Raw genomic sequence first — 27,882 nt, 5'->3', positions numbered from 1 at the left:
GAAAGTCAGGATTTTGAGTTTTCAGAGTGGCAGAAGTCTCTCATCACCTGCACACGGTCCTTTCTACGTAGGACCTCTCCAAGCTGGGCTTGAAAGCAGACGAATAACAAGCAATAGAAGAATACACTCTCCAACCAAGCCCAGATGACCAACATATTACTACGATGTAATCTTATGAGAGTTAGTTATTTATAAGCCTGTCTGTTCTATTAGATTGTGAGCATCGTGAGTTGGTGATGATGCCTTTTGCATATTCTTCACCACCAGACAAAGCAGCAAGCTCGTGGCCCGTGTGCAGAAGTCAGTAAACATGCATTTATTCGAGTGAATGGGAATCCAGCTTTAGGTAGTGGGAATCACAGAATCATAGGAGGTGGATGTACAAGATTCTTGATCTTCGTTCAGCTTTGTATTAGGGTTCTTCACAGAAGCAGAACCAATCTTTCTCTCTCTCTGTCCGCCTCTCCCTCTCTGTGCTTTACTCAGTCTCACAATTCAAATGCTGGTATCTTCTGGAAACACCCTCACGGACACACCCAGAAATAATGTTTAACTAAATATCTAGGCATCCCATGATCTAGTCAAGTGGAAACATACAATTAACTATCATAAAACTCTTAAAACATGAGAAAATCGAGCCCTAGGGAGGTGAAACAACTTTTCCGAGGACACACGCGGAGATGGGTGAGACCAGAGCCAATTCCCGGGCCTGTGCTCATTTATACTTAAAGAACTTGTTGGTAAAGCTACACATTTCTTTTTTTTTTTTTTAAATGGAAGTATAGTTGATTTACAATATTGTGTTAGTTTCAGGTGTATAACACAGTGATTCAGTATTTTTGCAGATTATACTCCAAGATAGGTTATTATAAGATAATGGGTATTAGTCCCTGAGCTATACAGTCTATCCTTGTTGCTTATCTGTTTTATACATAAAAGTTTGTATCTGTTAATCCCACACCCCTAATTTGTACCCCTCCCTCCCTTTCCCCTTTGGTAACCACACATTTGTTTTCTATAAACTATACATTTCTTTATTTTACTTTGTCATGCCTCTAAACACTTCCAAAGATCTCTCCCATTATGTCTGCATTATGGAATGTGTTTCTATAAGCTTCTGCTTACAATTTTTTATGCTAAGTCAAGCAACTAAACAACCAAACCAACTAAACCTTAAATCCTAAAGTCAAAACTAATTATATTTTTAAACTATGAGCTGAATTGAGGAAACTGCCATTGGGTTATACGTGTGACTGAAATGATAAAGACAGAAATAGCAACAGTCACCATCTGTTGAGTGCACACTGTTGTCAGGCAGTTGGCCATGTTCTTTATTAAAAAGGGATCATCTCACTTAAATCCCACAACTATCCCATGGTCTAGGGACTATTTATTATTCTCACTTTACAGATAAAGAAACTAAAACTAGGGAAAATAAGATAGTAGCCCAAGATGGCCTAGCCAATGATGTGGAGAGCCAGAATTCTAACCCAGTTCTGTCTGAATCCATAGTCTGAGATCTTATTCCTATCCTACATGATCAAAAATGTCCAGGAAGAACACAAGGTAATAGAATGATGGAATAAATTTGTTAAATTGTTGTAGATTCTGAAATGGCCTTTTCAAAGGAGATGGAAGTAATAAGTCAAGGGATAAAGGAGATGTTCAAGATCGTCTGTTGCTCAGCCCTTAACCTTTACATTTCCATGATGATAATGATTTCTCTGTTTTTCCTGAAAACCAAGAGAAGAATCGCATTGAAAATAACTTTGATTTGGCAAGAATGGCTGGGTGGATGTTAGTAAATGTAGAAAAAAAAATGAAGGTAGATGATTCTGGTTTGGTTCATCCTGTACTTAAGATGCCCACGGGATACACACAAGGCAGTTCAGTGGGCCCATGTAGAGCATAGGGTTAAAATTCTTTATCATGGGTCACTGCACGTGAGTTCTAAACTGTGCCATTTTCTAGCTCTGGGAAGTCATTTAATCTTGCTGATCCTTAGTTTTTTTGCCACTAAAATAAGGATGATAGTGATGCCTACCTCATATGGTGCTGTATGGCTTAAATAAGACATATGTGTGAAGTGCATAAACACTGCTTGGGTTATAGTGATACCTCCAAAAATTGCAGCTCTTCTCTTCATATTCGGTCAGGCGTTTGGGAGAAAGCCCTAGACTCAAGGGATAAGCATGTATTACGGGTTGAATTGTTACGCCACAAAAAAATAGGTCGACGTCCTAATTTCTGGTGCCTTGGAATGTGACCTGATTTGGAAATAGAGTATTTTCAGATTTGATCCAGTCAAGATGAGGTCACAAGGGTGGGCCTAATAAAACGACTGGTGTCCTTATCAAAAGGGGACATTTGGACCCAGACATCCATGGAGGGAAGATGATGTGAAGACACAGGGAGAAGGCCATGTAAAGATGGAGGCAGAGATTGGAAGGAGGCAGCTGCAAGCTAAGGAGCACTGAGGATTGCCAGCCACCACCAGAATATGGAAGAGGAAAGGAAGAATTTTATCCAGAGTCCCAGAGGGAGCACAGCCCTCCTGACAGCTTGATTTCAGACTTCTAGCCTCCGGGACTATGAGGGACCACATTCCTGTTGTCTTAAGCCACTTAGTGTGTGGTCCTCTGTTAATGGCAACCCTTGGAAACCAATACAGCATGCGTATTGTAGTTGGAACATGAGAGCCTAGACGCCCAGGGATATCTATGAAGTGAGGAGAGTGGAAGACCGAGGACAAAACTTCAGGGACACCAACGTTTAAAGAGGGGCAAAGAAAGAAATCCCAAGCAGGGAGAGACCTTGAAATGGAACAAGTCACTCTATTTCTAAAACATGATGAGCATAAGCAGCGTGGTCACGCAATAACTAAGGGGAAGTAATGGGGGAACAAATAAAGAAAAACAAAATCCCCAAACTAGATAATCCACTCAAGAGGAGTTAAGAATGTCTCCATCCACTGAAATATTTTGGCATGTCAGAATTTCAAAGGTATCTTTAGGGCCCAGCAAAAGTAATGTAGTCATGTATGTTTTGAATAAAATACATAATGGAATTGTTGATTCTCAGAGAGTTTAAAGTAGACACTTTTTTTTTTGTTACAGTTTTTGTGCTGTAGGGTATTGAACAATTCATATGTACAATTAACTTTTGACAATTGATTAATGAATGAAGTGGAGCATAGTGTGAGCTAGGTTGACAGCTGCATTGAAAATGGAAAAGTTTTAAAGTAAATGGGTAAAAAATATGCAGAGAAGACTCTTGGTTCTAGTAAAATATTGAACTTAAAAGGATCTCTTGTGGAGCTCCTGGAAATCATGCATAGAATCTAACGTCCTTTTAAATGCATAGCTGAACTGAGAAGAAAGTCAGTGAATTTCTTAGGGACTAAAAAAAAGGGGGGAACTGAGAACAGGGCAGCCCATTCTCATGTTGTCACCTGGTTGTCTTAGGTGGCATGAATGGGGGTGGGGTTCCAATGTCTATAATACAGAGATTTGGGGTTTAAAGGTTAATTAGGGGCAGGAAATGAGATCTTGGTCCTGCACAAAGCAGGAGTTGGACCTGATCCTTCCCCTTACCCTATACACACATGCACACAACTGTGTGGTCCAACGATCCTGAGTCAGAAATTAACCATTGAAAAGTAGTTATGAGCTAATGATACCCTTGGGCACCTGGCGGAAGTAAGTACAAAATCTTCCTGGAGAAGCTTGCCTTCAATCCAGGCTTTACAGAATTCCTACAAAGACCCGCAGAAAATGATTCTGCAACCCCAAGTTATGAAAACAGGAAGAAACAATCTACCAAGACCAAGATTCAGCAGAAACAACAGACAACATGATTAAACCCTCAAGAATATTAGATAATTGAAGTAGGATAGAGAATATAAAGTGAATAGATTTAAAAGTGACTAGATACATAAAAGAAGGAACCAAAAAAGAGAGGAAGAAGATATTATGGACAAGAATAGATAATCTTGAGGAAGAAACAATAGAATTCCTAGAAACACAAAACAGTATTCAAAATTCAGCGTCAAAAAATACCAAAAACTCAGCAGATGGATTAAACAGTTGATTTGAAAAAATCAAAGAGTGAATTAGAGAAGGGAGACTTGAGATTGTTTTCAGAGTGCAGCACATGACAAAGGGGTGGAAAATGCGAAAAAAAGTCAACAGTTGGGAAGGACTCATAGTAATGTCTTATGTAGATCTAATAGAAGTTCCAGCAAGAGAAAATAAAGAGAATGGAAGAGATGAAATATTGGAAGAGATAAAAGCTAAGACTTTCCCAAAATTGATGGACAAAACCATTCTCCAAATACATGAAACACCAGTCAGAGAAGGATAAATAAGAATTCATCTTCTCTAATTACATGATGGTAAGACTGAAGAACACCAAAGACAAAGTACTCTAGAGCCAGTACTAAAGAAAAAAGACAAACTATCTGAAAATAATGACAGTTATGAGGACAGCAGAGTTCTCAACAACAAAACAGGGCACAGAGGGCAGTAGAAGAAAATCTCCAGTGAGCTGGGAGAAACTGACAAAACTCTAGTTATCTTCTGGGCTCTTAACCTTTCTTTTATTTCCTGCCACAGACTCTAATAAGGTGGAAAAAAAATATTGGCCAACATTATCTTATAAGGATGAATGACTGGTGTTGAGGGTTCCTAAATTCCTTCCATTCTTTGGGAGAAGGACACTTGGTGATTAACTTTAGATTTTGTTTAAAGATTAACAAGCAGAGAAACAAAAAAGGAACAAAGAAAAATAGATCAATCCAATCAGGTATTTGGAAAGGAGAAATAAAGAACAGCCATAGCAATAATAGAAAGCATAGGGCTTCCCTGGTGGCATAGTGGTTGAGAGTCCGCCTGCCGATGCAGGGGACACGGGTTCGTGCCCCGGTCCGGGAAGATCCCACATGCCACGGAGCGGCTGGGCCCGTGAGCCGTAGCCGCTGAGCCTGCGCGTCCAGAGCCTGTGCTCCGCAACGGGAGAGGCCACAGCAGTGAGAGGCCCATGTACCGCAAAAAAAAAATAAAATAAAAAATAATAATAATAATAGAAAGCATAAAGTGGTAGAAATCAGATATATCAGTAACAATAAATGTTAAGTAGACCAAACTTGCTATTAAAGACAGAAAGTGATGAAGTAGATTTTTAAAAAAATATTCTAAAGTTAGTTTTGTATATACTATTTACACAAACATCTAACACAGAGAAGGAATGACAGCAAATAGATGGGATAAGATATAGTAGTTAAATTTCAGTCAAAATAAAGCTGACAAGAATGGAAACAGAAAGCAGAAAACATTACAGGAGAAAATTGAGGGTTATCATGTAATAAAAACAGTTTACATTTATGAAGAATATAGAACAATGATAAAGTTGAATATACCTAATAACATAGCCTCAAAATACATAAAGAACTGTACAGAGAAATAGACACATCCCCCTTAGTGAGAGATTTAAATTTGCCTTTCTCAGTCTTTGATAGATCAATGACATGAAAATTATATATGCATTACTAATTTTGATCTAGTGGTTATTCATGGAAACCTGCACTCAACAGTTAGAAGATAAGCCTTCTTTTTAAGCATGGTCAATTTGCAGAAATTGGCCACCAAAGGAGTAATAACCAGTATTCAAAAAATCAGTGTCTTATACCTCCTTCACTGGCCAAAGTGCCATAAAATTAGAAATCAGTAATTATCAAAACAATAACTGAGCCCCATTCATAGTATGGAAATGAAACGGTTCAGAAGTAACCTTGATGTAGGCTCTTTACTTGAGCTCAGATTTCAGTTTCTTGTGGAGTGAAGCTCAAATGTGAGCTAGTTCTCTTTATTAAGCTTCTTTATAAATGTAAAGTCTGTTCCGATGAGGAGGCAACATGCTAAATCTTATTTTTGCAGGCTTCTGAGTGTGTGGGACAGCAGACTGGCAGGCTCACCAAGGTCTGGTTTTATAAACAAAGACCTCATAGGATTTTGATATGATTCAGAAGTACATTTTATTTTTGTTGGTATTTTTTCATTACCAAGGGTGATTTTTCTTTCTGGAGGCCAGTATTTTACATTGATATTGTTCAAGAAAAATGACACTCAGAGCTTATATTATCACCAATTTGGTTCTTACTTAATCTTGCTTTTATTCATTCCTCTGGGGTGGGGCTGGGGGTCTCTGAAACAGGATGTTTGCCTACATGAGGTATTTGGTTTCAAGAAGGCACAGTATGTCTTCAGCAATGCAATATCCTTTTGCTTAATTTAAATATCTACTTAATATTTTCCTGGCAGCAGTGGAACTCTACTAGGGCAGAATCCAGTTTCAGGGAAATGTAAAAAAAATGTTCAACCCTAATCCCACCCACTGCTTGTCCCTCTTCCTCCCGCTTCCCCACCCAAACCCTAAACGGTGCAATTCTGCTTTGCTTTTATTTATTGTTTTAATCCCAGTTTACTGAAATAGCATTTGTAAAACCTTTGGATATTAACTATGTAATCTAAGATACAAATAAGAAACTGCAGAGAGAGAGATGGCTTCCTTTTTCTTTTACCCTGTACCATGGGGGTTTACCATTTTGATGTCCACGAAATGTGGAGTGATGACACAGATGTTTTCAAAACAATTGGACCGGAGGGCTAAAAACAAAACAACTTATCTGTAGTGGCTCTTGGTTCATCTCACAGAAGCACCTCTGAAAACTTCTTAAAGTGATAAATCAGACTTTTGTGTTTAGAGGAAGAGGCTGACCCTGTGATAATAGATTGTTTATTTCATTTTAGCAGAGTTTGCAATGCAAAATCCAGTGCGTGGATGCATTATTGCTCTGTAATGTGTTATTGTTGGCAAAGTGCTTTCACATACGTTATCTCATTTACTTTTCTCTTCCCCTAACATTTCACTTAATTACCCACAGAAAAAAGAAAACAAATTCTAGAGAGGTTAACTTTTATATCTAAAGAACGGTTGAATCAGAGCCCAAAATGGGTATTCTGGCTCCCAATAAAGCCTTTTACTTGATCCCCAACTTTGCTGTGCTTGATGTAACTTAAGACATTCTTTGATTCCTCAGACATTTTCAATGACTCTGAAATTCCTAGATCATAAAGTCTAGCCTTCTTAGCAAGATCCTCAGGGCTCTCCTTGATGTGTCTCCAACTTTCATTTCCATCCTCCTATGTCTCTGTGCTCCCTCTTAAACCCTCCACTCCAGCCACACCAAACTTCTCACATGTCCCTCAAAGCCATCAGATATTTCATGCCTCTGTGGGTGTGAAGCTGGGCTCCAGCTGTTCCCCTAAACTAAAGGTCTTCTCTGCTCTTGTCACCTGCTTCTGTCAAAATCCTTTTCGTTAATGCAGGCTCAAGCCAAACCCTTCTGGTGAAGCCTTTCCCTTTTTTCCTTGTTGGGATCAGTTGCTACTTCTCTGTACTCCTGCCCTGCTTGGATAACACAGATTTCATTCTGCTCTGTGGGTTGTCTTCATGGCTGCCTACCTCGGTAGATTCTCAGCATCTTTGTCTTGGCCAGTTCTGAATCCCTGAAGTACTTGTGTATATTGTAAATGCTCCATAACTCAGTTGAATTCAGCTTAGTTGTTATCCTATGGGTCCTTGGAGTCTACACATTGTTTTATAAATGTCCATCAACAGATGAATGGATAAAGAAGATGTGGTACATATATACAATGGAATATTACTCAGCCATAAAAAGAAATGAAATAATGCCATTTGCAGCAACATGGATGCAACTAGAGATTATCATATGAAGTGAAGTAAGTCAGAAAGAGAAAGACAAATACCATATGATATCCCTTATACGTGGGATCTAAAATAGGACATAAATGAACTTATCTGCGAAAAAGAAACAGACTCACGGACATGGAGAACAGACTTGCGGTTGCCAAGGGGGAGGGAGATAGGGGAAGGATGTATTAGGAGTTTGGGATTAGCAGATGCAAACTAGTGTATATAAAATAGATAACCAGTAAGGTCCTACTGTATAGCACAGGGAACTGTATTCAATGTCCCGTGACAAACCATAAAGGAAAAGAATATGAAAAAGAATGTATATATATGTATAACTGAATCACTGTGTTGTACAGCAGAAATTAACACAACATTGTAAATCAACTATACTTCAATTAAAAAAAATAATAAAATGAACGAAAACCCACAAAACTCCAGGCTTGGTCGTGAGGTTAGGTGGCAGGTTCTGAGCTGCATCACTACCTGGGGCAGAGGGTGTGGGATGCCACCCCTGAACGGAGGCAAAGTTGACCCTTGGTTGGAGCTCATTCTGTTGCCTCTCCCCTTTCGCCTTCACATGCACAGTTGAGGAAAGACATAAAGCCTCTTGAATCTTGTGGGACCGCGTGAGCTCCCTTCTGTTATGGGGGGTGGGCCAGAAGCAAGAAAACTTTGCTGACCTGGCATGGGCCATGGAGGAGACCTGGAAGCTTCTACTGGGCGCTCTGTGGAGTTGAGGAGTGAGCTGGGACCCCACACACTGACCTGAACCCTAAACAACACTGTCTACAGTGGCACCATCCATGCCTGGCCCAGGGAGTTTGTGGGGAGCCCAGGGTGGGCTCTGCCATCAGGGCAGGGACAGGGCCTCCTGTCTTGTTATCAGTTCCCTGCCCAGAGATTCACGATAAGTGCTTATACCTCAAGAGCGTAGAGGACAGACACCCAAAGCGGGTAGTGAGTGTAGGTGAGGATGCAAGCAGGGGCAAGTCCTCAAGCAGTGGGTGGTGTGTGGGCGCAGGCAGGGGGTGTGGGTTCAGGAGATGGCAGCTGGATGTGTGTAGGATGAAGGGGTTGGGGAAGGCCTGGGGATGATACCTATGAAGACGGTGGGCCCCGAAACCTAAGAGTCACGTGCTTTAGGCTGAAGGGTTTGGACTTGCCCCTTGCAGACTGTTCTCTTTGCACCTGTAGGGTAGGTCCAGGGTAATGGCGCCCCGTGGACAGGTTGGAAAGGAACATCTCATTTACTCTATCAAGTGGCCATATTTTGTGTTTAATATTCTTTGCTTATAAATGTATAGGGCAGAGATCAAATTCCAAAAGGATACAGGAGTAACCTGACTTTGTATAATTGTATTCTTTTCAAATGAAGGAATTTCCATTAACAAACTGTATAAGAAAGTAACATTAAAATATTATACTCTTGAAAGTTTTATAAAAACACTTCAACAAATATATATATATATTATATATATAATCCTTTATAAAACCTTGTTTTGATTTTGAAACATAGAGAATACTTTTTTTATAAATAACTTTTTAACCCAAGTATTATATGTGTATTGTAGGAAAGAGAGACGATAAAGTTTAGTGAAAAGAAAACTTTTAAATCTCTACTGCCTTTTTTTCAGAGACAATAGTTGCCATTTTACTGCATATCTCTCCAGAATTCTTTCCGTGGATATGTTTATATTTCTTTGCAAAATATAATTATTCTACCATAATGTTTCAAACGTTTAAATTTAATCTATTTTGAACAGTTTTCATATCAATAACTACATTCAGCAGTGTAATTTTTAGTTTCTAAATATCACAGGACTGTTCCTAAATGTACAACAACTTAACTAGTTCTCTTTCTGTGGGACATTTAGGGTGTTTCCAGTGTTTTGCTATTATAAACAACACTACAAAGAATATCCTTGAAAATAAATCATTGCGCACTTCCTCTATGATTTCCTAAGGATAAATTTCTAGAAGTGGAATTTTTAGTTTAGAGGCTATACACACAGTTTTTTAAAAGGCATTTGAAATGTATTACAGAAATGTTCATTGGAAAGGTTGTAGCAATTTACGCTCACGCCAGCAGTACAAGAGAATGGCCATTTGACCAATCCAAAGTGAGAATTTAGGGATTATAACAGGGCAGGTCAAGGAGGAATTGGTCTCTGGGGTCTTACATGTGATTCCCTTAAACGAAAATTGAATAAGCCATTACAGCCTTGGGCTTACCTAGGGAAACCAATTAACAGGCACACCAAGGGATGCTGGAGAAATCGGACTTCTTTTTTGGGCTATCTTCCTAAGGCGTCATTTGACCATTTTAACATGAACCCAGGAACTTTCAGGAAGATGTTTATGTATCATTTTTAGAATATCTGTTTCCACCATTAGGAGAAGAAAATGCCTTCCTAGAATGAACTGATTTCTAAGAAGTAGTTATACCAAAACATAGTCCTTCCAGTTTGTTAAAGGCAAAACAAAACAAAAAGAAGAGTTTGGCTAATACCTAGTGGTGGAATTTATAGGAAATGGCTTGGGGACCCCTGTGGAAGGGAGGGTCTTCTCTCCGAGAGGGCCGTTTAACTGTCCTCTGCATAGAACCAAGGAAAGAGGACTTGAATTCAGGGCATCCTAAGACCAGTATATGATCTGTTCCTGAATAATGAGGGGTCATGACATACCATGAGAAAAAGGAAAAAAAGGACTTTCTATGGAAACATTCTGGAGTTTAGAACATTTTATCCCTGAAAGCAGAATGCTGACCCAATGGCAAAGAGCCATCTGAACTTCAGTGACTTGGACAGAGTTAACATTCCCGATACACATTCGGTTTTCACAGGCTAACAAAATGTTTCCATGTGTTTGGATTACAAAGGAATATGCACAGCTTTCTGTCAACACTGCCATTTGAGCTTTTATAGATGTTCTGCGCTTTGTAGCAGAACCAGAGTTCTTAGTTTATAGCTTCTACACATCGGCCCTATGACCAGCAATTCTACATCTAGGTACTCACCTAGGCCAGCACTTTCTCAAGCTTAACGTGCACACAGATCAGCTGAGAATCCTATGAAAATATAGACTCTGATTCAGCAGGCCTGTGGCAGCACCTGGGATTCTGCATTTCTCATTAGGTTCCAAGGAATGCCAAGGCTGCTAGATCCCACGACCACAGTCTGAGTGGTGAAGCCCCAGGGTAGATGGTCTGAACCACTTTAGAATTACCTGGGCAACTTTTAACAACCCTGACGCCCAGGCTGCCCTCCAGCAGAATTAACTCAGAATCTTTGTGGGTGAGACCAGGCATCAGCAGTTTTTTATCTCCCCATGATTCTAATGTGGAACCCAGGCTGTGGACCAATGCAGATGGCTTCACATGTGGGTGGGGAGGGAGACACAGGGGTCTTCATTGATAAGTAAGTTGGGTATATTTGTGCGGGGCTGGGGATATCCGAGAGTGGCTTAACTGATGAAATATACATCCATGGATTGACTTGGACACATCTTGAAAATACAGCGCCGAACACCAAAAGCAAATCAGATACCCTTTACGTTAGCTTAAAGGCACACAATAATATATATACAGTGGATATGGTAAAAGTATTCAGATATGTATAGGGATGATGCATGTATCATTTCAGGATAGTGGTTCCTCCTGGAGTGTCCAGGAGGGGAATGGGTTAGGGATGGATTCTATTGGGGTTGAAAGAATTTCTTTCTATTAAAAAAGATGTGAAAAAGTAGGGAATGAACAAAAGAAGGGAGGGAGGTGGAGGCAGAAAGAGGGTAAGAAAGAAAAAGAAAGGAAAGAAGGAAGGATGGGAGGGAGGGAGAAAGGGAGGAGAATTCTGGTGACCGTGACTGTCTGGCTCTTTCTCACTGTTACTTCCACTGACTCTGGAAACCGAAAATGTATCCCAACAGCACGTCGCATGTCCATTCTTGAGCAGCCTGAAACATTAGTAAGACCAGACAAACTTCTAAAACTATTAGCTAAAAAGCAGTTCCAAAGGGTGATGTATTCCCACAGCAGATATTTTCACTCATGATGATCTGAGTATCGTGGCACGCCTGCCCTCTTCGAGCCTGTCCAGAGGACCCAGACCAAGGTTTTCATTTCACACTGGAAACAGACACAGGAGAAGCAGCCTCTGGAGGCTGCAGCGTCGAGAGACCCTGGGATCAGGACTCTGGGCTCCTAGTCCTTTGCCCAGGTGTCTCTCTGTGCTCAGGGACCCCAGGGAGGAGACCCGTCTGCTGGCGAGGCACCCTGGGCACCCCTCCACCCAGGCTGTTTGTGTGTGAGGTGGTCCCAACTTGTGTTTCCGTTGGGGATCATCTGCTCCTTTTCCCCCAGAGACTTGCTCTCCTGGTCATACAGGGGTCCCCTCCCATATGTGGCAGCAGAGCGTGATGACACTGCCTGCATCCTGTGGGGCGTTTGTACCCCAGCTGTGGAATGTGAAAGCCCCCCAGCCAGCTTGCCTCCTGCAGGTGTGAGTTAGTTGCAAAACCAAGTTCTCTGCAGGAAAAGCGTGTAACTGACGGCTCTCTCTTAGAAACACTAACTCCTGGGAAGTGCTAGGGTTCTGGTTGACCTACACATCATCTTCAATTCTGTGGTCCGTATTTTTCAGTATTTCAGACAAATACCGTATGGAAATTTTTTTTTTTTGGTAATCTGTAATTAACATCTTCCTGATATGTGTTGCTCTTATTTCATATAAAGATAGCAGTAGTTTTCTGAGGAAAAAAGTTTTCATTTATTTGTATTCATTTTTTCCCATTTTTTAAAAATTGAAGTATAGTTGATTTACAATGTTGTGTTAGTTTCAGGTATACAGCAAAGTGATTCATATATATATACACACATACACATATTTTTATATGAATAAATGAATAAATAAAAATGAAAAGAAACTAATAAAAAGAAAATCCCATCCCTACAGGAAACTTTAGATTATATGAGCAACAAAAGGGCAGGTGGTGTGAATAATCCTAAACTTCCAGAACAATTCACTTTAAAGACAGTGGTCTCTGACTGTGAGTCAGTTGGTCTTCCTCAGACATTCTCCTCGGACTGGTCCCTGAGCCTGTTGAGGCTGTGCTTCTGGAAGAGTGGGAGAGGATGCTCTGGAAAGCTCTGGCTGGTGGGAGATCCCACCTGGGATATGGCTCTACCCCAGAAATTTGTCTTCAGGCGTTGACCAAGTACGCTTCCATCCCCTTTCAGATCCTATGCTATGGAGCACGGACCATGTCCGGCAGTGGCTGGAGTGGGCAGTGAAAGAATATGGCCTTCCGGACGTCGACATCTTATTGTTCCAGAATATTGATGGGAAGGAGCTGTGCAAGATGACCAAAGATGACTTTCAGAGGCTCACCCCGAGCTACAACGCTGACATCCTTCTATCGCATCTCCACTACCTCAGAGAGAGTAAGGCGGTCCCCGCTCCCACACAGAGCACTATGGAGAGGTCCTTGTTCACGTAAGATGCGAGGGTTCAGCCCAGTTGCCGACAGCATCTTGCTGCCCTCACCCGATTCCCGTTAGTATCTGAGAGAATGCTTACAAGTGATGACTTAGGTGATTGCGTAGTGAGAAGTAGTCAGCACGTTTACCAGAAGCGGCAAAGTCAACTAGCATTCAGCTGCCTCCTCCAGGGTCCCCCAACCAAGAAGATCACATGCCACAGGGAAACAGAGCTTTATAGGGTCACACATTATTTCACCTCCATGATGCCCAAATAGAAATAGAAACATTATGGAAAGGCTCCTACTTGATGGGAATTGTGGAGTTTATCTTCCCTAAAGCCAAACGAAGCTGCCCTTGGTATCCCACTGGAACACACAATGAGGAACATTTTCACTTGGTATCTTGAGATGTGGCTTAGCCTGTCACAATGGGAATGGCGTCTTGGCAATGAGAGGCATGAATCCACAGAGTCTGCTGCATGCTTTAACATTTCAAATGTCAAGCATGATCAGAAGGAGATAGTAGAGATAGTGTGACAGTGGGTGGTGTGAACTCTTTGGTGTAAATGCTTTGCTTGGCATCCCAACCACTTCTTCCCTGAACTCAGTATGGATCCCCATCTAGGTTTTAACATGCTAACCAGTAGCAGGGCCATGGAGAGATTTCCAAGCAGCCCATGATAACAGGGTGGGGAGTGGGGTGAATGTTTTCCTTCTTTTTCTTCTTTTTTTTTTTTTTTCAAGGAAGGTAATTCTCTCTCTTTTTTCATTTGGATGTTGCTTTTTGTTTTGTTTTGTAGCACCTCTTCCACATTTGACTTCAGATGATGTTGATAAAGCCTTACAAAACTCTCCACGGTTAATGCATGCTAGAAACACAGGTAATGCTGGCCCCACCCCTTCCCCCCAGGACAAGTGTAGGGTTTTGTTAACAGATTGCATGCTTTCCAGGTAGAACGTGGGACAGTCAGTGCATCAGGAAGGCAGAAGTCAGAGGTGGATGGTTGAGGGGTCCTTGGTAGGTTGAGGCTCTGTGTTGGCGGTACCACAGCCTCAAGGCAGGAGGCACTCTTTGGTCTCTGAACACTCCCCCGCTTCCCTTGCCAGTCAAAGGATCTCTTTCAACCAGAAGATGTGCAGAATTAGCCTTCAGCCGTAGCCTTAGCTCACATTTGCTGGATTACAGTCTGCTGCTATTAGTCCTCAGATACGCTCTGTGCTGACTGTAGAAACTAAAAGCATGTTCCATATAAAGGGGCCCTTAGCATGCTCCTTTCTTCTTTTTTTCCTTTAAAAATTTTTATTCTTAAAAGAATGTTTACTAGGACAAGCAGGAGTTTTACTTTTCCCTTTTTGGTAAAGTTTTAGGCCATTCAACTTGACTTGAATCTTCTTGCACAGTCTTTGTACATTTGCAAAAGGCAGTAGGAGGGAGTGTCGGTTAGTTTTGGGGAGCTTTTGTTGTGAGGGAAACTGTGTTAAGACTTTGGAAGATTTGAAATTAGTGACTAACTAAATACCTGCTATTCTGTGTCTAACCATTGATTCTACATTTTATTTATTTATCTATTTTATTTTATTTTATTTTTTGCCTGAGCCTGATAGAGTTTAACGTGATGCTTTTTCCTGGCTAACCCTCCTCCCTCCCCTCCTAGTAAAGGCTGAGAGTAGAGGCTGGGCTTTCTGTGGATGAATGTGGTCCTGGTCACACCCATTTCCTCCCTGGTGATGGAGACACTTACAGAAGCATGGCCGCAGGCTGCTCACCCCACTGTTATCAGCCTGCAGGGACCCTCTGCCACCACCAGGCTAGGGAGAAAACCATCTAGTGTTGGAAAGACTTAAGTAACCCCTCATGGGCCTGCCAGCCAATTCATGATCAGCCCTCACATAGGAATACAGCTATTTTCCAAACACTTGCCATGTTATTTTTAAATGTATGATGTGAGTGAGTCCAGGCTTGAGTATTACAAAGGGATTTGCTAGTTGATCTCCAGTAGCCAGAGTGTTGTGCTTTTAATCTGAAATTTAAAAAGAAAATGGCTTTGAGGGGCTTCCCTGGTGGCGCAGTGGTTGAGAGTCCGCCTGCCGATGCAGGGGACGCGGGTTTGTGCCCCGGTCTGGGAAGATCCCACATGCCGCAGAGCGGCTGGGCCCATGAGCCATGGCCGCTGAGCCTGCGCGTCCGGAGCCTGTGCTCCACAGCAGGAGAGGCCACAGCAGTGAGAGGCCCACGTACCGCAAAAAAAAAAAAAAAAAAAAAAAAAAAATGGCTTTGAGTCAATAATACACTTTTTCAATGTAGGTTACACAATCAGCCTATTAATGACCTTGTGGCCAGAAATAGCAAGCACCTTAGACAAAGTAATTCCCCTCCCTTAGGAAATGCCTTGGAGATACACACACTTTCTGATAATTTCTTAGTCATTTAAAAAATTTTTAGCAGAGGATGAAAGTGTCAGGAAAGCTCTGACTTCATTATTTTTGCTATTGCTAAACAAAGAAGCAATTGAAAAGCAGGACAACAAATTCCCAACAGACTGACATGTGAAAAGAGAATTATTTCCACTAACAATTTGAGAATTGATTGAGAGAGAGAAAGGGAAGATGTGCATCTGAACAGAGATACGGATTAATTTTTTAAAAGATCCATATATTCTTTGGAAAAATATTTATCTTTCTTTGGTGCTACTTTCCAAGGGCTCTGTAAAATGTTTTATGGGTTTTACACAATTTGAAAATTAAAACATCCACCATAGAATTGTTTAATAAAATGAGCTTGCAGGGGGATGGGCAGCCTGACGGATGGGCTTCAGGAGGAAGCTGTAAAATCAAAACACAAGACGCCTTATGCCAAGTGGGGCACAGAGAGAGTCACATCTCTTCCATCTTCAGCATCTGTTTCCGACCCGTGTGCTAGTCCCTTCTCCCAAAGTCTGGCATGGCAGGTTCTAGTAGGCCACCTCCCTTGGTTGTCACGGGGCAAAGTAGATGAGGCGCTGTTGCTGAGATCAGATCAACAACCACAGCAAAAGACCTTCACATGTTTTGTCTTTCCTTTTGTCTGCAGGGGGTGCAGCTTTTATTTTCCCAAATACTTCAGTATATCCTGAAGCTACGCAAAGAATTACAACTAGGCCAGGTACGAAAACACCCCTGTGTAATCTCTTTATTGAGAGACATCCCAGGATGTCCTGTGAGATCCGTGACCTACGTCACGAGACACAAAGACAGCTGATCTTGGATCGGACCTCTAAACAGTCTTATTCTGCCTCTGTGGATCTGGCGCCTAGAATCAGACCGTTCCATCCAGAGATCACACGAACAGTCCCTGAACTGCGGGATTATAAGCAGGTCAGACCCTTCACTAGCTGCTCTCAAAAACAGATGGACCAAGAAGGCATCCTGGATGCCTGGCGATAAGGAATCCATCCGGTTTCGAGTTTACAGAAGGACATAAGTGTAATCTATCCATCCTCAAGGCACAGCACAGAGCAGGAGGCATTCCCCTAACACTAGTGGCTGGTTCCCAGCTGTCAGGAGAGCCAGTCTTTCAGGGCAGAAGCATGTAATCAATCATATTTACACCTGAGTCTTACTTTATGTCTTTCCCGATGATTTAATTAGGTTATTAATTTACACGTCATTCACGAAAAGAATCACTATTTATCAGGTGTCTATTAGTCCCAAGCACGATGTTAGATTCTGGGAATCTAAAGATGAACCAGACTTTAGAAAGCTTCCTGCCTTCAGAAGGCTGGCCTGTTCATTCCACAGTTGCCCGTGGAGCCTCCTGAGTGCCAGCCACGGGGCTGCAGCAGAGAACAAGCCCACAGGCACACAGCCTAAAGCTCTAGATGTTTCTAGATGTCAAGCCACCTAGAGCCAGAAACAGACTCACACACATATACATTTAACCTTACGGGCTAGGTACCTAGAGCCGGAGAGACAGATATGGATGTTTCACCTAAAGCACTGATTTTATAGTAGAGGCAACACCTCTTAACGACAGAAGCTGTGGAAACAGGAAGGGAAAGGAATTCATCCCTCCTTGTAAGGGGGAAGGAAGCGTTGCAAAGGAAGGACCATATGCCAGAGGAGGATTAGGTGTTGCCAGGTGGAGAAGGAGGGGGTAACACTGGGCAAGCATGGCTCAAACACCTGTCCCCTCACTGGGATGTACAACCCCATGAGCTGGATGACACATGCCAGCCTCACAGCTGAGGAATCGTGAGTAGGGCTGTGGGACGGCTTTTCCCTCTTTACGCGTGGATCTAAGTCACGTCTTCTTAGACCCAAGCTGTTGCTCTTGGACATCTGTCACGTGTCCAGGCTGCCCAAGTCCTAGTTGGAACTGGTCCCAGGCACTAAGCTTGGCGCTGCTGTTTCTTCCCAGTGAAAAAGACAGGGGGGCCGGTGAGCTAAATAGCCCGGGTGAAGATGCTTCTCGGAGTTTTTCTCACCCCGACACAGCCCTGGTACTGCGACTTCAGGCTGGCGATTTTCTGTCCTCTAACCTCATAGTCTGCCACCGTTCCTCCTGGGAAGCATAGTGGAAAGGCTTGGCGATAGTGCTTAGTTACCTCTGACCCAGGCCATTTGATCGTGGACAAGACCCAGGGTCTGGAGTGAACTAGATTGACCCTAAAGAAACCCGCCGTGTGTACTGAGAAAGGACAATGAAAGTACATGTGTCACGCTAGCTCTAGACATTCCTGAGTTTACCGCCGGTAAATGGTCCCTTGGGAGGACATGGGACGTGTAGGAAGATCACAGTGATTTTGTGAGTGTTTTAAAGAAGTTTCCATACATACTCACAAAAATCAAAGCTATTGTGAAACATTTGGCCATGGGTTGCTTATTTGTTTGTTTGTTTGAAGCAATTTCATGGATGCCTCTGAGTTGCAAAAGCCAGGGATTGTGAGCTGGTGTCAGGGCTGTGTGGCCACACGAGTTCGTTCAACATGATGGTCGGAGCAGCCAGCCGGCTGCCTGTTGCTTCATAGACGGAACAATGGGTCCTGGAGCGCCTTTGCTCCCTATTTGAGAATATGGTGGATTTGGAAGATATGGCGCATCCAGGTGTCAGAGAGGAGAGGGGCCGGGAGGACTGTGGCTGGGACACCCCTCTGTGCTTCAGCCCAGGGGGAGACAAGGGTGGCAAACACTAATTCGCCTAGCAAAGCCCTGATAATTCTCTTTTCTTGGGTCTGTCATTCGAGTGTGACTTGGAAGAGACTTGATTTGTACCAAAATACGTGTTTTGGTGATTGCTGCTGTGATTCTGAAAGGAGATACAAATATTAATGTCTGAGCTACAAAGAATTGAAAATCAGAGTGAATGAGCCAGAGAACGGTTTGCTGTCAGCCAGACTGAGGGATTCGAACTTGGAGAATAGATTTGTTTGTATACCTTCGGTGGACCAGTGATCAACCTTGCAGGAATGGTCTTGTGAGTGTGAAAGCTTAGAACGGTGCCGTTGGAGAAGTTTGTGATGGGTCGGGGGGATGGGTCTTGCACATCATTGGGGGAGGGGGTCACTGGGAATCTGACCGTGTCCCTTTGGTTGGTGGGTATCTGACTGCTTTTGGAAGAGCTGGTTGCTGACTTTCCTTGGGAGAGGTCCTTGGGTCCTTGGGGACAGAGACCCGAGTTCCCGTTCCCCTGCACTCTTGGTTTGCTGTGTCCATCCATTGCTCTAATCCCACATCCACGGAGACAGAGGACTCCTTCCTCCCACCTGTGTCATTCTGCTGAGTCCAACTTCCCAGTGTTCCCTCCCCACTTCCTTCCTTTCCTTCCTCCTCAAGTAACCACCCCCCTGTACCTTTTCTTCTTGTCATGGCCCGGCTTCCCAAAAAGTTCATTTATTCCAGAGTCCCCTTACTGCCTGCCCTGTCCAATTACTGGGTCATTTCAGTTCCCCGCCCCCCAACAATTGTCCGGGACTGTTCAGTGACCTTACAGGATAACACATGATGGACAATATACTCTTTGGTTCATGCCTCATCCCCTCTCTGCCTGTGCTTGTTCCTGTTAATTTTATCCAAATTTTCCTGATTCAAAATGCACCCTCTTTCACGATCCCTTTGTTGAATTAGCATTTAGGTGAGTCTCTCCTCTCCTCTTAGAAAGTGCTAGCACATAGGCAGATCCATTTACGTTCTTTTTTAAATGATCGAATTTCATGGTGTCGCATGTGTTTCTTGGGTAGTAAGTTATTATGACCAGAAGCCCTTTCCCCATCTCCCCTGTAAACACCCTCCTTCTTTGCTGAACACATGGTTTTTTGGGGCCCTTGGCCCCTTGAGGCGTCAAGTGGCATAAACAGAGACAGGTCTGACTCAGAGAAACTTGCAAGCTGGTTTTTGACCTCATACTGTGAACCCTGCCTGGCATCCTAGGAGCAGTGTATGTGAAAGCTCTGGTGTGTGCCCAGGACGACCTGTAAGCCCACCCTTCCCTCCTCCATCACCATGGTAATCCACGCACCATGACACGCATCGAGGATTTTATCGAAGGAGACTGGAGACTTGGGTCTGCAAGTGTAGCCTTTTCAGCTGGTGCTCCTCAAGGGTTTCTCGTAATCTGAAATGATTCCTCCTTTGGAGTTTGCAGCTCAGTGCCATTCAGCATCTCCAGTCATAGCAAGATGATGCAGCCAATGCACTGTCTCCTCAGTTAAGTAAAGCCTGTATCACAGCAAATGGCTGAAGATGCATTCTTGGCTTTGCCCTAACTATGCTCTAACCACAGATCTGTACATCTGTACACCTAGTTGAAAAGGGAAGGCAAAATGCCCCCAAATCTCCATGTCTTTGACAGAGGAGTTGAGAAGACCCTAGGGAGAGCTAGAGGAAAACAGGAGAGAGTGATTTAGTCATGTTAGTAGGCTTGACCCTGAAAGTTCCTTGCATTAAATAGGGGTTTATAGATTGGTTTAGGTCAATAGCTCTCGGTCTTTGTCTTTGCCATTAGCATCTAAGTTCATTGAGAGCTGGCAAAATTCAACCTTTCACATCCAGTGCAACCAGGGACCTCCAGAGTTACTTTGTAAATGTGGCATGGATTCCCAGAATGAGGATGAGCTCTCCCATGATCCAAGTTCTGGTCCTTTAAAAAAATTAAGTGGTGGGTGGATGTCAGGAGGGCTAGTGGGCTGTTCAGGAATCTTGATGAAAGGAGAGTGTAATCCTGCAGGAAGGGCCGCAAGGATGCTTGCTTACATCATTGATGTCTAGGGAAGGGAGTGGTTGGGGGAAGGAGTCTCATTCAGAATCAGGAACTGATCTTGACTCCCAGGAAACAAACAGAGGTGCTGGGGTGGAGGAAGCCAACATCAGTCAAACTCCCTGTTTGTAGTTTTCATGGTTTTTGGTCTAGATCATGGCATATAGCATCCTTCTTTGGTGACCCTCAGCTGCCTATGAAATGGCTTTTATAAAGTTCAGTTTTAAAACACAGTCTGTTACAGGAAAAAAAATAGCAGAACCCATGCCAGAAAGCAGCCATCCGTGACACAGGACCTTCTGCCAAGTGTATGAGTTAATGACCTTGAAGATTAAAGTTGAAGAGAAATGGAGAGTGGATTGAAATGACCACCAAAAATGAAATGTATACTGTGTTCTTACTAGAAGTCTTATGATCTACTCTCCATAAGGGGCAAATAGCAAATGTACACAAAGTAATAATTTTTGAAGGAGCCAGAAAGCAGAACTGCTCAAAACTGACTCTGCTTTGAGGTGTTGTAGCTGCTGACAAGGTCACTGAGATGATTGTCTCCCATCTCAGCAAGGCTTAGTTCAACATTCCCCAATGTCACATCCCGCAGGAGGGGGGCTTGGTGCCCATGGCATGTGATCAGTAGCTGATAAGAGAACACTGGAGCAGAATTTCATGAACACAAACAAAAGCCCACTTATCTCCCATGGCAATATGTTCACGAACACATTAATCATTGTTCATATAAACATCTCCAGTTCTTGGCAAAAAATCAGACTTGGAGTTGTTTAGGTCCTGACTGATTTTCAAGGGAGGATGAGACACGGTTACACACTCTGAGAAGGACTTTATGAATTAAGAGTTTCAAAATATTTTCCTATTAGTAGTTTGGTGTTTAATTTCTTCCAGTCACATTTCATGGGCAATCTCTTTATGTTTAAAGTAGTAGCAGACTAACTACTGACACTTGCTATTAATTCCATTTCTAATATTTCAGGTAAGAGCATTCAATCTAGAACTCTTCTGCACATTTATTTGTATTAACACACTCAGATAGCATTTCTGAAATCCTTATCTGTAGGAACACAGATTTTTAGAAAAGAATAGTGGAAATTGTCTACAACAGGCTTTCTCAAACTTCAGTGTACACCCAAGTCAAATGGGACCTTGTTAAAATACAGATTCTTTTTTTTAATTGAAGTATAGTTGTTTTACAATATCATGTTAGTTTCAGATGTACAGCAAAATGATTCCGTTTTATATATACATATAAAACTGTGTATATATATATATATGTATATATATTTTTTCTTTTTCAGATTCTTTTCTCTTAGGTTATTACAAAATATTGAGTATAGTTCCCCGTGCTATACAGTAGGTCCTTGTTGGTTATCTATTTTATTTATAGTAGTGAGTATATGTTAATCCCAAACTCCTAATTTATCCCTCCCCCCTTTTAGTAACCATAAGTTTGTTTTCTGTGTCTGTTTTATATATAAGCTCATTTGTATCTTTTTTTTTGTTTTCTGTTTTGTATATAAGCTCATTTGTATCTTTTTTTTGTTTTCTGTTTTGTATATAAGCTCATTTGTATCGGTTTTTTTTAGATTCCACATATAAGTGATATCATATGATATTTGTCTTTCTCTGTCTGCCTTACTTCACTTAGTATGATCATCTCTAGGTCCAGCCATGTTGCTGCAAATGGCATTATTTCATTCTTTTTTATGTCTGAGTAATATTCCATTGTGTGTATGTACCACATCTTCTTTATCCATTCCTCTGTTGATGGACATTTAGGTTGCTTCCATGTCTTGGCTATTGTAAACAGTGCTGCAATGAACAGTGGGGTGCCTGTATCTTTTCTAATTATGGTTTTCTTCAGATATATGCCCAGGAGTGTGATTGCAGGATCATGTGATAGCTCTATTTCTTTTTTTTTACCAAAATCTGGTAAAATGCAGATTCTGATTCAATAGATCTAGAGTGAGGTTCTGCATTTCTAACGAGCTCCCAGACATTGCCGATACTGCTGGTCTGTGGAGAAACAAGGACCTAGAACATATTTCTGGATTCTCTTGCTTTTTCATTTGGTAGACAGAAGCCCCATGTTGATATGGCTGTCTGCTCCTAAAGTAGGGGAGATGCTGTTACAGTTGCCCTGCTAGTAGATTTTTCTTTCCGAGACAATTCTCAAATTGAAACTCTGCCTAACCATTTTCTAGACAAAATGCAACTAGATGAGAATCTGTGTGCAAATGCTCCCAGCGACTTAAGTTGAAATTTAGTTGTAAATTGATAGCGACTGCAGATTTAATTCCCACGTGTAACCTCAACACCAGAAAAGTGAGAATCTGAGGAACTGGGTGGGAAATGCTTACAGTCCAAAAATACAGAAATGCCAGTGGAGAGGGAGTGGTGAGCAATAGCAGAGTTTCAAAAGAAAAATTATCGAACTCAACCAAAACCCTGGAGGGTAGGATTTCACAGACCACACTAGTCGAGATGCTTGTAGCCAAACAGACCAAATAAATTAAGGCAATTCTGCATTGGATTTCACGTTGCATTTCATTGCTATTCTCTCTGGGATATGAAACTAGGAAGAGACATGTCTTCTGCAACACAGTCAACAAGCTTGTTCAAGACTGACCCACCAAACTGCCAATTTTAAACAAAGTTTAAAATCTCTCCAAGTGAGATTTTATAGCCATCTCCAGGTGACTGGCAGCAGAACACCTGCTGAAGTACCTGGCTATGGCTTTCAGCTGGCCCAGAATGACACATGGCATTGGACTGAGACCCATCCATCCAAGAAGTCATAGTTTTGAAATGGTTCTGTAATAAAGTTCCGTGTAGCTGGCCACCCCACTCCCCAGCTTTATGTAGGCACGGTTAGTAAGAGCATGCATAATAACATTTCTGGAAAATATTTTTAAAGGAAACTTGAAATGACATAGAGTCATAATCATTCATAGAACTTGCACTGAGGATGCAGAAGTATAATTATTAAATTTGCATATGAATTTGCATATGCAAAGTGTGATGAAGTTTTATGGGACAAGTAGCAATACATTATAAATACAAAAAAAAATCATTGGCATATACTTCAGCTCTACGGCCATTGCCAATGTTTTGCGGGGGCAGTACTATTTCAGTCTTACGGTTCATTTTAGAGAAATTCTAAATTCATTTAGAGAAGGAGAAAGAGTAGACATGTGCGTAGAAAAATAACTACACCCAGCTAAATGGGAGGGAAGTCCAAAAGGGAGGGATTATCTGTATGTGTATGGATGATTCCTTCTCTTGTGCAGTGGAGGCTAACACAACATTGTAAAGCAACCATACTCCAATAAAAATTAATTAAAAGAAAAATAACTAGACCCTTAAGACTGATTTAATATAAGTGGATGAGGGAAAATGAGGGGTGGCTGAGAGAGGCAGCTGGCAAATAAGAGAAGGCAGTGCTTGTTTCCAAGGAAGAAGAAAAGGAAGGAACGTGAATGTCATTGGGTGGATTTAGTGTCAGACCTCAGGTAGGAATTGGTTGATTCATCAGCGTTGTAGGCTGTGTTTCAGACAGGTCATGAAGATAATAAAGGGGTGATGGACTTATGTCAATTCCAGCTGGAAGCAGGACAGATTAGATTATAAGAAACTTTTGATATGGTCTTGACCTAGGATTGCAGGAAATTACCTTAGAAGAGTCAGCCAGCTCCTAGAGAGTCCATCCATGGGAGTTTTCAGATTAATGGGTGGAACTGTTAGATCAATAAAAGATACAAAGTTATCATTTGTAAATAAAACCCAAATCTCGTGGAATCCAGGTTGAATATTACTTTGGATAACTGGGTTTTCTTGCACAATATTTATTCTAATAAACACAAAACAAAAAGAACACACAAAATAGCTGTTATCAAGTTACATTATTGATCTTTTAGTCAATTTATTTATCTTTACAGATTTACCTTACGAACCACCCAGGAGATCAGCCTGGACCAGTCACGGCCACCCCACCCCCCAGTCGAAAGGTACAGTGTTGGTTCCCACTGCCTTGAATCCTCACATCACAAGGCAGTGGATAACTCTTGATGCAGTAACTGATCATTTCTGTAGCCAAACTATGCTTTTTCAACATACATTTGTCCCTTTGGCAACAAAGCGCAACTGACCTTTAAATGCAATGATTCTTCCTCTATTGGCCTTATACCTATTTCTATAACAAGAAGAAATGAATGATGTGATATATCTCTATAACAAAAAGAAATGAATGATGTAATGAATGATGTAATGCATTTCTGGACAAATGCATGTCTCATAGGATGCTTGAGTACAGATTAAATACTGGGTGATTTCCTAATCTTGGCCATGTTTATAGTATTCCTTACTTTATATTTTCCTGGTGGTTTCCCTTTATCTTTTTATTTTAGAGTTGATTCATTTTAATCTGTTTTGTAAACCATCTCAGATTTTTTTTAGTTTTGCAAAAAGTGGGGTAAAAATAAATTTTTAAAATAAAGTGCCCTCGTTTTGTTACCACATTTACATTTGGTTTCATTAGAAAGGAAATTTTTTTCTTACCATGTTTCTTACTATAAGAGTAAGGCTATTATGTTAATAACTAAGGTCAGTGATGGAATGATGATACAACAGCATCAAAGTCTAGTAGCCAAATACAAGTTATAACTAATTGTCTCTTTGTTTTTTTGGATTTTCAGCTGCTCAGCCATCTCCTTCCACAGTGCCCAAAACTGAAGACCAGCGTCCTCAGCTAGGTATGTTTCACAGAGTATCTTGGTGGCCATAAAAGAAGAAACAGGTTTAGCAGCATCTTTCTAAAATGTGTCACTTTCTAAGTTAAACTAATGTTCCTTTGTCTTCTTTAGGACTGCTCCATATGTGAAACAGGGACTAAATTATCAGTCTACTCCACTGGGAATGACTTGAGATTTTGCTAAAACATTTCCAAAACCCATGCAATAAATATGGAAAAAAACATGCTGCGTGCACACAGGCAGCTTCTTTGCGGCCTAGCAGTTCTTTGATTTTCACCTTCCAGGTCACATACAGCAACATCAGCGTGTGTGCCAAGTCCAGTGAGGAAACACAGTGGAAGGGTGCTGCTGCCAGTGTGCTGAGCAGCACGGCCCACACGGCCCTGGGCAGAATACATCTGCCCTGTTTAAATCCTGGGATGGAGAGGGCGCTGGGCTAGGTGTTGGGAACCGTGGGCCAAATCTGAGCTCGGCCACCAGCTAGGAGACCTTTACTGAGAAACATCATTCAGACCCATGTGACATCTTTTCTAATACAGGAAGTGGTGCTGGGGGACTTTGGCGTGGGGGACATTTTCAACTCTGAAATCTGGAAACACCAGCGGGTCAGCATTATTCCTGGAGCTACATCCTACCTGCTCACAACTATGTCTTTGGGATCTGACTTCTTTTCTTTTTGCTATAGATCCTTATCAGATTCTTGGACCCACAAGTAGCCGCCTTGCAAATCCAGGTAAGATACTGCTGATGATTTTGCTCTTACAAAGTTATCTTTTGGCCAGTAGCTATTTTGAAACTGAACTTGTGTAGACAAGAAATCCCTTCCACTGAACAAATTGAAGTTGTAGGTCTCACTGGACTATTTACCTAAGTGGAAAAAAATGGGTTGGGTTATACATTAAGATTTAGCTTCAGCAAAGAGCATCATTACCTAATCCAAACTGTATCTGTTTCCTAGGGCTGCTCTAACAAGGTACCACAGACTGGGGGTTTAGACATCGACATTTATTGTCTCCTACAGTTCTAGAGGACAGAAGTCCAAAATCAAGTGGTCAGGGTTATTTCCCTCTGTGGGCCTTGAAAGAAGGATCTGTTCCAGACCTCTCTCCTTGGCGTATAGCTGGCCATCTTCTGCCTGTATCTCTTTACCTCTATATGTGTCTCTGTGTCCAAATTTCCCTTTTTCTAAGGACACCAGTCATATTGGATTAGAGCCCACTCAAATGATACTACTTTAACTTGATTACTTCTCTAAAGACCCTATTTCCAAGTAGCGTCACATTCTGAGGTACTGGGCAAATGCAACATATGAATTTGGGGGGAGGGCCACAATTCAACCCATCACACTAGCGGATAAAATAATATCTTAAAAAAAAAGGAACCATAATGACAACCACAAGACTTCAAATTTAGGATCATCTTCAATGAATGGTCTATTTCTGAACTCAGATGCCAGGAGAAAGTACAGATTCTTCATTGGCCCATTTGTAACCTATCCCTTGCCAAGGATTGTCACCTGTCATCACGCTTCAGTGCCAACCAAATTGTTTGATTTGTTTGTATTCAGATCAGAACCAGCTGTGCTGGCATCCACTTCAGAAATTCACAGCATATGCTGCATATTCTCAACAGCAAATTCAGATGCCAAGATGTCATAGGAGTATTGCAAATACAAGCTGGAATGTATATTTTCTAAACATTGAGGCCAAAATGGGGTTAGAAATGGGAAAATTTCGGTTCAATCAGTGTACATCCCCACAGGGAATCTATACTTCTGAAAACATAAAATATCCTTATTATTTGGCATCCACATCTTTGACATTAAATTTTGATTAATGTTAACTAATTCAGCAAATATTTTTTAAGCAGCTTAGAAGTGAGAAATGTCTGTTTTGTTTATTGATCTACTCCTTGGGTCTAAACCGGGTGCTAAATAATTATTGGTTGAATAAACTAATGCAAGGAGTAACAAGATACCATCCTTGACCCTCAAGGAGCTTCCATTCCAGTGGAGAAATGGACACAGGTTCACCCCAGCATCTACCCGGTGGCCACGTCTCCGGGGTCTTGGTCCGTCTTCCTGCCTACGCTCAGCTTTCTATTTGCAACTGCCTTTATAACCATTCACATAAAAACGATTACTATGTTTTGAGATGCTTATTATTAGTCAGGCTTCAGGAAGACTGAGCTGGCAGCAGTGTTCAGGATAGATTAGAAAGGGGAACAGGACGGAAGCTGGAACACGCTGGGAAAGTTAATACAATAATGTGAAATAACAATTCAATAGCTTCCCCCCCACCCCTCCCCCATATCACGCCTGGGCAAATGCCTGTCTCAGAACAGCCCTGGGAGGTCATTATCTTCGTCCTATGGGAAAGGAATCAGAGGTCCAGACAAATTAGGTAACTCCTCCTGGGTCACACAGCCCGTAAGAAGGGAGGCCAGGTTTGAACCTTGACTCTCTGTCTCCAAAATCTGCTTTTATTGTTATTTTCTGGCTCTCCACTGCCACTGAGTGAGCCTGGAAGAGGGAGGTCTTGGAGAATGAGGACCAAGAGAATAGAAAGAAAGGATTTCCACTCCGTTTAACAACTGTTTCAATGCTTGGGATGAGGCTGAGGTCAGAGAGGAAGAGGAGGA

At 41.9% G+C, this 27,882-nt stretch overlaps 1 protein-coding gene across 4 annotated transcripts in view; it reads left to right on the top strand.

Annotated features, from left to right (window-relative positions):
• Nucleotides 1-27,882, top strand: part of ERG (ETS transcription factor ERG) — a gene marked incomplete at its 5' end in the record, with an annotated part of 185,953 nt that overhangs the window by 150,481 nt on the left and 7,590 nt on the right. Inside the window, 6 exons of one of the 4 annotated variants that reach the window (XM_079704834.1) lie at nucleotides 13,007-13,210; nucleotides 14,049-14,129; nucleotides 16,319-16,390; nucleotides 24,430-24,498; nucleotides 25,186-25,242; nucleotides 25,928-25,975. In XM_079704834.1, the coding sequence (XP_079560960.1) occupies nucleotides 13,007-13,210; nucleotides 14,049-14,129; nucleotides 16,319-16,390; nucleotides 24,430-24,498; nucleotides 25,186-25,242; nucleotides 25,928-25,975 (531 nt within the window). The remainder of the gene's footprint in view (nucleotides 1-13,006; nucleotides 13,211-14,048; nucleotides 14,130-16,318; nucleotides 16,391-24,429; nucleotides 24,499-25,185; nucleotides 25,243-25,927; nucleotides 25,976-27,882) is intronic. The other 3 variants (XM_079704836.1, XM_079704835.1, XM_079704837.1) reach the window with 3 other exon arrangements.

The sequence above is a fragment of the Hyperoodon ampullatus genome, assembly GCF_949752795.1.
Source record: "Hyperoodon ampullatus genome assembly, chromosome: 5".
NCBI lineage: Eukaryota > Metazoa > Chordata > Mammalia > Artiodactyla > Ziphiidae > Hyperoodon > Hyperoodon ampullatus.
Note: the sequence above shows the minus strand (reverse complement) of the source record. Positions and strands in the feature narration are given on the sequence as shown.